At 35.3% G+C, this 13,252-nt stretch overlaps 2 protein-coding genes across 2 annotated transcripts; both read left to right on the top strand.

Moving 5' to 3' along the window:
- The first annotated feature begins 1,809 nt into the window (after positions 1-1,809).
- On the top strand, positions 1,810-4,011 carry LOC136801857 (uncharacterized). Its single transcript, XM_067058520.1, has 4 exons — positions 1,810-2,088; positions 2,335-2,553; positions 3,080-3,494; positions 3,708-4,011. Exons 1-4 carry the CDS (start codon positions 1,875-1,877, stop codon positions 4,009-4,011), a joined length of 1,152 nt encoding a protein of 383 aa, XP_066914621.1. The 5' UTR covers positions 1,810-1,874.
- A 1,136-nt stretch (positions 4,012-5,147) lies between these two features.
- LOC136801877 (receptor-interacting serine/threonine-protein kinase 1-like) lies at positions 5,148-7,061 on the top strand. Its single transcript, XM_067058540.1, has 3 exons — positions 5,148-5,417; positions 5,658-5,909; positions 6,901-7,061. The coding sequence occupies exons 1-3, from the start codon at positions 5,162-5,164 to the stop codon at positions 6,951-6,953; spliced, it is 561 nt and encodes a 186-aa protein (XP_066914641.1). The 5' UTR covers positions 5,148-5,161; the 3' UTR covers positions 6,954-7,061.
- Positions 7,062-13,252: the final 6,191 nt, after the last annotated feature.

Below are 13,252 nucleotides of genomic sequence, written 5' to 3'. Positions count from 1 at the left end.
ATTCCCGAGTTACGACCATATAATGGTCTTTAAAGCTTAAGAAGCTCTATAAACAATAAAGGTAGTTATTAATAAAATAACAGACAATATACATTACAGTTTGATAAGTTTGAACAAAAATATCAACAAAATGTACATTTGAAAACTTGAGCAAATTTCTTTAAAGATTCCCGAAAAAGAATTGAAATCATTGCTGAAATGAACTTCTGACTAAATTACAGTATTTATTCAGTTTTAAAGACAGGAAACAAAATTAGACATACAAAACACTTTTTCCATTCAATGAATCGAATCAGCTCATCATCATAACCAGTCTGCCATTTTGTTTGTTTTGATTTGCAAAAGTAATATTGTAATCCTTGTTATGGTGTAATTATATACTTTTTCTATAATTTGCATTTATAACACTCGCTTCAGCTTTTCAATCCTAAATCAAAACTAATGAAATGCAATATATAATAATGGTAATAGCATATAACGTAATATGAAAATGTGTATAACATTTACCGCTGTATAATTTACCGCCATATTTTTGCGGAACACTTAATTGGCCGGAACATACAATACGAACAAACGCGCGCGCAAAGATTCGAGATTCCTGTCCAATATCCTTGCGTGAAGCTATGAAGGCCTCCTCACTCGCTACGCTCGTTGCGGGGGCAATTACACGCTTTTCACAAACCAACTGGGACCTTCCCAGTGGTAATTATACTCTAATTTTTGTCCCTGCCAAAAATAATCAGATAACCAAAATTTTAAACAAAGAAATTATAAGACAAAATATTTTGTTATTTCTTCCATCTCTACTGAATTTTATGGCTCGAAAGCTAATGGAATCATCGTGATCTGAGCCGTTGCAACTCTATAAATCGTACCATTTTCAGCTAATGTGCTTGTAAGGCCCATCTTTTGAGCTTTGTCAGAAAATGTAAATCTTACTGAGCAACTTATGACATTGCCCCTGCCAGGAAATTGTACCAGCAGAAAACCTTGCAAATTTGGGGACAATTAAGCTGAAAAATTTCCGAAAAGAAGCATTGACCAAAAATTCAACGCCCAGATATGATTTTTGTGTTTGTACTGAAAATGTTTTGCAATTTTCCTTCAATTTATTGAAATTTTCTGAGGTTAATTAAGAATTTTCTCCATCCAAGACAGAGTTACTTTTGGCGAATAACTCTTTATTTTGTTAGCCTTATAGCTGAAAAAAGACAAATAAGGATGTTTTTAGGGTAAATTTGGACCAAATTGGATCAAATAGAATCCAAAAATTTAATTTTGGCGGGAAGTAGTTTTGGTGAACTAAGTTACTAAGTTGCAAAGCCTCTTCTTTTCACCTTACTTTCATTTTCCTAGGGTTTTGGCCGGATTTCGGCGCAGCTCATTTTTAGTGACCCATTCATCAAGGTGTTCTACTTCGATTTGGAGTGATTAGGGCCTTTAAGGTAGAGTTAGAAAGTATAATAGAATCTTAAAGGTTTTACACCCTTGTATCAAGTCCATGAGAAATCAAAAAGTGGCATAAGTGTTAGACTAGCAAACTAGTCTGTTAATTAATCATGTCAGAGGGCAGAAACATAAAGGCGGCGGGCGTTTGTTAGAATAGGAGCTGCGTAGGAGAACGAGCAAAAGTTAGTGAGAGGCTGCTTTCAGCCCTTGCCGCCGACAAAATTTCTTCCTACGCTCACTTTTCCCGCGTGATACCGTTCCAGCCCGACTGGCGTGCCAGTCTACACAATTGGCTTTGGGTACGAAATGGCCAAAATTCCCAATATTTGGCCGGTTATTACAATATCATATGTGGGAAGCTCAGTATTTTTTCACAACGTTATGAATATGCATTCTTGTTGACTCAAAAAGCAAATTTAAGATTTATGAAGAATATTAGAGAAAATCACGTGACGAATATTGACTTCATGGCGACATCGCATCAAACATATCACCATGGCGACCAGCAAACCGTGACGTTGTTAGGTTTGATGTGTCGTATCTATACATCAACCATCTTACAGTTACACAATGTCATATCAACAAACACACCAACATTGAGTGAAGTAATCAAAATGAAGATACCAAGAGAGACTGGAGGTAGGTCGACTTTATACATACTCAATAGATTTGAAAATAAAACTTCATAGTCAGGAAACAGCCGAACATTTTTTGAAGGTAAATGGAAACCCCTGAAAATATGATAATGTCTATTACCATATACACTCTAAATACACCCTAAAACAGTCCACCGACACGGTTTTTACGAGTCCTTTGGCACAAGTCACATTAAAACAGACTGTTAGGTTTTTTTGAGACAGGAGTGCGATTGGATATTTTCTATAGGTCACCTTCGACACTCCGAGAACATTCACGTCAAGTTTCCACCAAACGCAGTCAACACTAACCATCTTAACGCTTCGCTATCCGTTATCAAAGATGAATCTTTGTACCATTACGATACCGGCTCCAATAAGACGAAACTAGCGACGCCAATAATATGTTTGGGTCCATGTGGAACAGTTTTCAACAGACACGTCAAAGTGACTCTACCCTTAATAGAAGGTTTGACATTTTTTTCACTCTGTTTGGATTGGAACCAAGTAGTCCATCCACCTTAGAACAATAATTTTTTTAACCGTATTTTAGATTTCCTTCGTTGTCAGGCGTTGTCTTTCCTGATTTGATTATTTGAGATTAGACTAGTAAACTTTTGTGCTCACTATGTTTGCTGAATATAACGACTAGATCTAAAAGGTCATGTTTATATTTCGGCTTTCCATACCACTGTCCTGCGGTAATTTATCTTTCTTATAAGATCTCGTTGGAAACACTATTCTCGTGTTTCTGTGTTCAAGGAAAGGCAGACGCTCTCTAGTCTTGCTAAAAATAAACCTGGTATTGCATCAGTAAAGCCATTTGAACTCTAATCCATTATTTCTTCATGCTAGTACGCCAACAATATAACATGTTGTTGTGGAAGTGGTTTGTAAAATTATGCTTTAGCTGTTTCTTATTTCGATTTTCATAGACAGACGTAAACTGTATATTGTTATAGCCGAGAGTGTTATAAAGTATCTTGGTCTTTTAGAATTGCCTTCGAAATCGAAACAATGCAAACTTCTCATAATGGTCAGCCAAACTCTTCCCGGTGACCCACCTCGATGGTCAAGGCTCTATTCACACTATGAAATCAAACAAGCACACAACGGTACTCGTTGCATTACGTTCGAAGTTCCTCACTTCAGTGTATACAAGGTCTTATGGAGTTATGTTGACAGCACCTTACCAGAGACTATCAAGCTGCATGCTTCAAGCACGCTAAGCGGTTTTAGTTTCAAGACGAACTTCGAGGCACGTATGACGGATTGTAACCATAGCAATCAGTTTGCCTTGTGTATTATTGGATGCCGTGAAAGTGGCGATTCTGAAATGAAACAACAGTATCCACTACAAGTTGGTTCTTGTAAAGCAAAGAAAATACAGACCGGAAAGTTGAGGATTAGGTAAGAATTTTATCAATTTTTCAAAATTAGACGGAATCTAGAAATCTTGTCAGCCGAGTTGCTACAATGTTTGATTGTTAATGTAAAATCCAAGAAAGAACGGAGAAAAAAAAGTTTATTGACGTTGCATTATCGCAGGGTCACTTTTGCCTGAATTTGATTGTTTCATTTCAAAATGAAGTTTCAAATTTCATCACATATATAACACTGCAGATTGAAATCCGAATTATTCACTGCTGATCAACAACTTGGCGAAGAAAACCTCACAAAAGACATCGACTTCAATGGACATGATATAGATGCTCAGTTCTCATGTGTGCTGACGTCAGCAACATCTCAAAAGGTTCTTGATCTCGAGATGTTTGGGAAAGTGTTCATATCACAACTAAGTGAAGATGGAAATGCTGAAAATGAATTTTCATTCAACCTCATCAAATCTGTAAGTAGCCTCAATCTCGTACCCAGCTGGTACACAACGTTGTTTCAACGTTCACCTAACGCTATATGGTCGTTATGAACATTAGATAAACGTTGAAATAACGTTGTGTGCTAGCTGGGTCGTGATACAATCGTTAGCACTACCATAATCACAATAAGGAAACTTAAGGAACTGGGTCCGAGTTTGTAAGTAAGCAACACGGCGCGCTACTCGTTTTCAAGGGCGCAGTTTCTCCCACTGAGGGAGGGATAAAACATCTGCTTCCCTTTATTTCCAGTGTCAATTTCAAGAACATTTAAATTTACCTGAGATTTATGTTTTCGAGCTAATTTATCATTTTCGATTGTTCTTGAATACACGCTTTTTTTAGATAAGAATACACTTTATAAGAATGTCCATGATGAAAATGGCCAACAAATTAAGAATAATGCTAAGAATATCATCATGGAATTTTGCTACTCAAGCTAAGAATGCCATTTTTAGAGCATTTTCAATTGTAAATTGTCAATTACCCCAAGTAAGGATCACTCCTTTCACAAAAATGCCATTTTATGCTTGCGACGTATGTACTAAATGTTAAATCTAGTACGAATTAGGATCCTAACCTAAGAATGTACTGTAAGAATATTTTAGGATGATTTTCCCAAAAAAGTTAAGAATATCCATAATGAAATGGATTCACACCATTCTTATAAAAAGAGCGTGTACTCTCCTCGTGAATTTTCTAGAAGAATACAAAACCAACAAATGTCACAAATAATACAATTTGGAAAGATGTTGAATCGAAACAACTGGCCGGTGAGTGGAAATTTCTTAAGGGATATTAAGGACAAAATGTTCAAAAGTAAACGTTTTCGTACACCCCAGAAAATATGCTCTAGTCCCAAAATCCTCCGCTGCAATCTGCCCTCCCCCTGGGGGATACAGGATAACTTTCAGAAGGAACAAGAAAAAACTTTTATCAGGCAGAAAGATACTCCAAACTATACTTTAACCCTATAAATCCTAAGCGTTTTTGACTCCTGTATCCCCAGAAGAGGGGGGGGGGGTAGGAATCTAACACCGTCGATTATTTTCTATCTAGAAGAGCTATGATCATGGGAATTGGTTATACAATTTTTACTAAACAGACTTAAAGAATTTGATGACATTACCCAAAAACTGATAATACTAGATTCTACCTCTCCCTGGAGAAAGCTAAATCAATCCAAGTATTTCAAGGAGTTCTATGCTCGAATTTCTAGATCTTTTAAGCACCGAATCATTTCTATGGATCAAACTGGCGATCAGTCTTGGTTATTTACCAAACGAAGCGCAAACGAAATTCCAACACTCCACGGACCCTGTTGTTGACCTCTTTTTGGACTACACCTCAAATCGTCATGGAAACCGTATTGAGTTCTTTGATTCTATGGCAACTGTTGCTGGCTTCTTTAAACTTCAAAATGGTAGCGAAGTAATGGAGAGCCAGCATTTAAATACCGGTATGAAATGAGGGAGAGGTTGTTCCGGTGTATTCTTTTGTCTTATCAACTGACTGCTTTTAAATTTTTATATTTAAGTTTCCTCCATCAAAATATACTTTTATGGTATTCACGACGTAATGTATTATACGGAAGCCCGGTCGTTTTTAAGTGCTTCCGTATCAAACATTACGTCACAAATTAGTAAGTCATGTGATTAAAATCGCGAGAGGTTGCGTTCTATCCATTGTTACTTTTTAGGTATTCAAAAACAGACTAAACGAACTTTCGACCAAGCATTTTTAAAAGACACACGTCCTATAGAAGAAAATGAACTAGACGATATTGCAGAACAGATATCTCGATCATGGCGTCACGTCGGTCGAAAACTAAACATTACGGAATCATCATTAAATGAGATAGACTTACGGACAGGACAGAATACGGAACGAGAGAAAGCCTTTCAAATGCTTTTAGAATGGCGTGAAAGGTTTCCGGATGATTTTAACAGGGGTAGGTTGTTTACCGTTTTAGATTTATGTAATTTGAAATATACTGCTAAGCGTTTTTTGAGGTGACTGGTGCATCTTGTACCTTATCGGCCAAAACTTGTCGGCCCTAAGTGACTAAATTTTGGCCTGGTGACTAAAATTAGGGCCGACTGAAAATTTGGGCCGACTAAAATTTCAGAAATAGCCAAAACTTGATTATAAGTCGGACCTTAGTGACTAAATTTTGACGAGATGACTAAAATTAGGGCCGAATAATAATTAAGGTTGACTAAAATTAAGCCGACTAAGTTTTGGCCGATAAGGTAGTTTAAGTTCTCAGTTCGATCAAAATTAAAGGTTTTGTTTTTAGACAAGAGTCATTTGCTTGCTTGCTTCATCATTTTAATTTACCTACAGAGAAATGTCTCTTATGCTAAAACCTTAAAGTTGAAACACTGCTCTCAGTTTTAAGTTTTGAAATATACAAGGCCAGATTATCTTCTTTTATCACTACTCGATTCTTACAATCTTCAATGTTAGCTAATCAATTATCATATTCCATTAATTACACTTAGCTAGTGACGGTTCTGCAGTAGTAAGGAAAGGTAATTTTGTATACACTTTTGGTTTTGAAGAACGGCTGGTCTGATGTTTCAACTTTTATACATTTGTGTGTGAACTTTTTAAAGAAGGTTTCTGGACTTATCAAGCGAGTTTTTATTCAATTAGTTCGGCACTCTTAGATACGTCAAGTATATTGGTAGTATTTTGGGCAGTATATTTTGGATGTATCTCCTGCAACAGCATTTATAGCTTTACTTTCAGTATTTTTTCGTATTTGGGTCGCGGCTGGTCCGTAACCGAGATTTCAAATCTCAAAGAAAAAGCTTTTTATTTTCTTCGATCTTGTTGATCTAGACTATGCTATATAATGTAACTGCAGAAAGATACACAAATTACATTTTATAGAAAAATTTTAATTAATTTGTATATATTTTTATCTGGTTTTACAGGTTCTCACGTGATTCGTTTCCAAGCCTCACAGGTTGTCATGACGACTACCTAACATTAAAACCCTTTTGTAGAGAATATTTTGTATATAAAATGTTAATATTTTTGTGACTGTATTTAGAGGGCCTTTATGACAGGCATTAAAACTACTTGAAAATCCCTGTTGGAGGAAGGTAATTTGATTTTGTTCGGTGACTTAAAACTAAAGTAGTATCCGGGATTTTTGTAGGTTGATGTCCGTCAAGAGGTTCTCTAAATGTAAAAACCTTCTTTTTCAGTTAAATAGATCTTTTTGTTGAAATCAAGAGCGAAATGGAATTTTTTTTCTTAAACTTAAACTTTAATTAAGATTTTGACTGTGAATTTCTTTGCAAATTGTTCTAACTGTATATTCTTCAGGATATTTTTCATCTTCAGTACTAATAACTTTTAGAACTAATGTCAGGTCTATTTCTCACTTTTCCAGCATTTTTGAATCTTTCTAACCTTCATTTAACACTTTTAAAGATTTTTGTAAAATTATAACATTGCCAAGAAATTTGGAGATAATGAAAAACGAAAATAAAATGAAAATGACCAAAATGATTTCGATGGTCAAAAAGAAATAGTTTGTTGTTATTTCCTTCTGCGTCCCTTTCATTTCAACTCACTATACCGTATCCACATTTTTAACAACAACGTAGTGATATTACACCCCTGTGTCACAGATCCGCTCGGGCCCCTGCCCCACTGGAAAATTTGGCAAACATTTCGTCAAAATACCCTAGACTTTCAGCCCATTGAAAAATTGACTTTGATTTCACCCCGATTCGAAATTCATCCCTGGTAGAAAATCTTGATAAGATCTTACCAAGATCTTTTAAAGAAACTTGGCAAGAACTTTGTAGGTTTCTTCTCAAGATCTGTGCAAAGAACTTTAAAGATCTTGACAAGATCTTGACACGATCGTTTAGGATCTTTAAAGATCTTTAAGGATTCTTGAAGGTTTAAGATCTTTCAAGAATCGTATTCAAAAATATACACACCCAAAAGATAAATCTGCTAAATTTTCTCCTTTCAACTAATAAAGAAATCATAAGATTCTTAGACCTGAATATTAATGGTTCCTAAATTTTAGAATCTTTGCCTCGACTTTGACGATTACAAGATCTCAAAACAGATACACATGAGATTTTTTAACTTCAAATCAGTCTAACTGACGAGTTAGGCTAACTGGCTAAATCGCTATTTATCAGGTATTATACTCCATCCAATGTATTCTTCGCCCTTACTTGTCAGCGCTAAATTACTCATTGTGGTGTATACAATATAGACTCTGTTGTGTAGCAATCTACTAATTTGCCGTAATTCTACAGATGTCTGTAGAAATATGAAATCTACATACTTTGTAGAATAATAATTCTACCCTATATACCCTATTTGTATGGTTGTATTTAAATTTGATATTTAAATTCTTTAAAAAAAGTCAAAATCGAAGATTTTATCATAACCACAAATTTACGTGTTATTGTGTTTATTCAACAAGATTCTTAACCCGAACTTTATAAGAAACACTAAGAATCTTAAAGTTTCTTTGCATATTTGTCAATTAAGATTTGGAAAGTCTCTTTATAAGAACTTGATAAGAAACGCTAAGAATCTTAAACTTTCTTTGCATATTTGTCAATTAAGATTTGGAAAGTCTCTTTATAAGAACTTGATAAGAAACACAAAGAATCTTAAACTATTTTATGGTTGCAAGATTTCATAAGATTTCATAAGATTCTTCTTAAGAACTTAATAAGAAACCTAAATTTTCTTACTATGAATGTGTGCGAAGAATCTTGACAATTCTTAACAATTTCTTGACACGATCTTTAAAGATCTTTTTGTAATAAGAAATTTTCAAGATTGCATAAGAATCTTTGTAAGATCTTACAAAGATCTCTTAAGATTCTTACTTGTTAAAGATCTTTAAAGATCTTTAACGATCTTTTCAGATCTTATCAAGAATTTTTACCAGGGATTGTTTAGACGAGATTGCACTCCAAAACCAACCCCACTGGACTTTTTAACCTTGGAACAATAGAATTTATCCCCATTGAGATTTCAATTGAAACAGGGGTGTGATATTGACTCAGATCTCTTATCCACTGGAAAATAAAATCTGCCGAAATATCGGCTTTAGTTTTAAAGTTAACAACATTTGGAACCTTGAACCTTTAAATTGTTCTTATCTTGCTCTTATTTCTAGGGTAGATGAGATACTTTAGACTTTCAACTCGATCTTTGCTAATTTGATCCTAAATGCCCTTATAAAGTTGGATTAAAATGCAACGAAAAATTAAGAATAATTAGGCTCACTCTTACACCCCTTTCTCACAGACCCAGTCGGATTCTTTCAGCCAGTGGGGGTAAAAGTAACGGACTGAAACTCGATAGTGATTGATGTTCCCATATCTGTTATGGGTGGGGATTTCAATTCTTTTGTTCTCAAGTCCGAAAATTTAGTGAGGATTGGAAATTAGCATAATATTTTGCAGTGAGGATTTATTTATTTGATTATTTTCAGTGGGGACAAAATTTGAAGATAGTTTTCCACCGGGGTATTTTGGCCAATTCTTCCAGTGGGTCTGTGAGAAGAGGGTGTGCTCTTCGATCTATGCAATTCTTATTAAGTTCACACTTATCGTGAGCAGAATTAGATTTCTTTAGAGCTGCTCTCAACATGTTAGTGCATTGGTGGTGCATAAAGAAGGGGGGTCTTATTTTGTTATCTTCCACATGAATAACGATTTGCTAGCCTTGCGGAGGGTACTGCAATAATTTGTTACAACAATAATTTGTTAGTCTTGCGGAGGGTTCTAATTAGTCTACACAATAGACAGATCCAGGCTTTTAGGCCTTACTCTTGGTCTATAGGCACTGCTATAGGCGGCCACTAGTGACCCCCACCGGGAATTGCTCATCAATAGGTTTAAACATAATAGACAACATTCACAAAAGATGTTTATCAATAGAGATTTTAAATAAAAGAATGTTTAAAACACAGCTGATTGGCTTAGGTTTCGAAACTATCTATTGTTTCATTAAAACCTCAGTGCGCATGCGATTTATCTGGAGAATTTCAATATTCAAAACAAGAGCAGTGCTCATAGCCCGAAGAGTAGGAGTTTTACGCTCGAAACGAAGGCAGATATGACGTAGCCTAGGTTCTAATTTGCTATCTTCCGCAAAAATAATGATTTATTAGTCTTGTGGAGGATACAACGCCGAGTTGTTAGTCTTGCAGAGGGTACAACGCTAAGTTGTTAGTCTTGCGGAGGATACACAACGCCGAGTTGTTAGCCTTGCAGAGGGTCCAACACCCAGTCGTTAGTGTTGCGGAGGGTTCAACTCCTAGTTGTTAGTCTTGTGGAGGGTTCAACTCCGAGTTGTTAGTCTTGCGGAAGGTTCAAAACCTAGCTGTTAGTCATTGCGGAGGGTCTCATTTTGCTTTATTTTCAACAAATATAATGATTTATTAGTCTTGCACAGGATACAACGCCGAGTTGTTAGTCTTGTGGACGGTACTATTTTGTTATCTTCCACATGAATAACAATTTGTTAGCCTTGTGGAGGTTAGAAAAACAATTTGTTAGTCTTGCAGAGGGCTCGATTTTGCTATCTTCCACAAGAATAACGATTTGCTAGTCTTGCAGAGGCTACAACCCCGAGTTGTTAGTCTTGCGGAGGGTACTATTTGCTATCTTCCACAAAAATAACGATTTGTTAGTCTTGCGGAGGGTACAACAATAATTTGTTAGTCTTGCAGAGGGTTCAACACCGAGTTGTTAGTCTTGCGGAGGGGCCTATTTGCTATCTTCCACAAAAATAACGATTTGTTAGTCTTGCGGAGGGTACAACAATAATTTGTTAGTCTTGCAGAGGGTTCAACACCGAGTTGTTAGTCTTGCGGAGGGTACTATTTGCTATCTTCCACAAAAATAACGATTTGTTAGTCTTGCGGAGGGTACAACAATAATTTGTTAGTCTTGCAGAGGGTTCAACACCGAGTTGTTAGTCTTGCGGAGGGGCCTATTTTGCTATCTTCCGCAAGAATAACAATTTGTTAGTCTTGTAGAGGGTTCAACACCATGTGGTTTTTCTTGCAGGGGTACAACAACAATTTGTTAGTCTTGCGGAGGGTCCTATTTCTTTTCGAAAAGCTAAATGCATGAAAAAAACCCGAGTAAAAAAATACCAAATAACTCGAAAAGTTAAAGGCACGAAAAAAAATCGAGTTAAAATTTATCAAATAACTCGAAAAGTTAAAAGCCCGAAAAAAACTCGAGTTACCATTTTTGTGGTGACGTCATAAAAATTGAAATTAAGACGTCACATGCAAAGTAACTCGGAAAAATAACTCGGAAAAAATAACTCGGGAAAAAATAACTCGGGAATTCCAGGCCCCGTTTTTGGGAACCTAAATAAACTAGTCATAGCTTTCACTATCCTAAATGCCCCCACTGAAAGGTCATGTCATGCACTTATAAAGCTTTTAATACTTTAAAGATTGAAGCATAAAAACAATCAGGAATAATTAATTGATTTAATTATTGATTGATTGTTTGTTTGATTGATTGAGGCAATTGCTTGAAAAAATAATCATATTCCATTAACAAAATGCTTGAAGAATTCATGCAGCTTGATAATTTGTTTAAATTTAAGGAAATACTGGAAAAGCTTTTCAAAAACATAATTCAAATATTATGGTATCATTATCTTACTGAATTTCAAATCTCCTTGTTTGTTTTTTTTTCTCCTAGTTTCTTTCTTACAACAATATATGTCATGATCATTCACAATAGACCTTTTCCGATAATGCCGCAGACATCTTAGATTGTAGGCAAAATATATAGCGGTGAATAAATCAACAAGGTAACCAATCAGAAATAGCTTGTTTTTTTCATTGGCTGCTATATTGCAACAATTCTCTATTGCTACTTTGCCTAATAAACAATAGTCAAGAGGATACTGTGTATTTTAAAATTTATGAAAAAGTTCTGCGCCATCTTAAATAGGGTGAAATAGAAACCAATCCTAGTTAAGGCCCGGGTCCACTTGCCTACGCTGTGATTGCACTTCTCAAGCAAAATCTTCTATGTTGTTGGTCAAAACAAAAATAAAGGAATGCCATTGTGGTCCATTCAGACGTGTACAGTCGAGAAAAGCCTAAATTGTTTTTCAAATGCATAGCATAGAACTTTTTCATGATGCAATCTTTTCTCCAAGCTGAAGGGATTGAAGCCATTAAGATGTTCGCAGCACAGACAATGAAGAGACGTGCCTTCGGGAAGCTAGACTTTTTGAGTTTACAGCTATATACTTTCACTTTATAATGTTTCTATATGACTGTCTGTGTGCCTAGTCTAACCACCGTTAAATGCCTTCAGGAAGGTCCCTCCTAACTTGGAAAGCCAGAATTGGGGCTATTTCACCAAACCACTGGAGCGTAAGTTATTACGTAGGCTATCACAACTGTATGAAAAAGTCAAAGTTTAATGTGTGCCTATAAAGTTAAACGAACGTAAACAAACTTTTTTCAGGTTTTTAAAATAGATTTACCACACTGAACAAACAATGAAAAAACTCTAAGTGAGGTAAATCTATTTTGAAGACCAAAAAAAAAAGTTTGTTTACATTGATTGACATTCAATTTTGGATTCATATGCGTACATTCTACTTTTTTGTACTTTGCTGGTATCTTGTTTTACCAAGTTAAGAAAGACCTTCCCGAGTTACGACCATATGATGGTCCTTAAAGCTCAAGAAGCTCTATGAACAATAAAGGTAGTTATTAAAATAACAGACAAAGATAAATTACAGTTTGAACAAAAATATCAAATGTACATTTGAAAACTTGAGCAAATTTCTTTAAAGATTCCGGAAAAAAAATTGAAATCATTGCTGAAGTGAACTTCTGACTAAATTACAGTATTTAATATTCAGTTTCAAAGACAAGAAACAAAATTTGACATACAAAAACCTTTTTCCAGTCAATGAATCAACTCATCATCATAACCAGTCTGCCATTTTGTTTGTTTTGATTTGCACAAGTAATATTGTAATTCGTGTTATGATGTAATCACTATACTTTTTCTATAATTTGCATTTATAACACTCGCTTCAGCTTTTCAATGCTAAATCAAAACTAATAAAATATAATACGTAATATGTAATAATGGTAATAGCATATAACGTAATATGAAAATATAATACTGCCGTCCCGAAAAAAAACCGAACATTTACGGAAGAGACTAACTACGGGGATGCTTGCGCGACAACAAACAACAAAATTTCGAGATTCCAGTCCAATATCTATGCGTGAAGCTA

This window comes from Clytia hemisphaerica, unplaced genomic scaffold (genome assembly GCF_902728285.1).
Source record: "Clytia hemisphaerica strain Z4C2 unplaced genomic scaffold, Clytia hemisphaerica genome assembly, whole genome shotgun sequence".
NCBI lineage: Eukaryota > Metazoa > Cnidaria > Hydrozoa > Leptothecata > Clytiidae > Clytia > Clytia hemisphaerica.
Note: the sequence above shows the minus strand (reverse complement) of the source record. Positions and strands in the feature narration are given on the sequence as shown.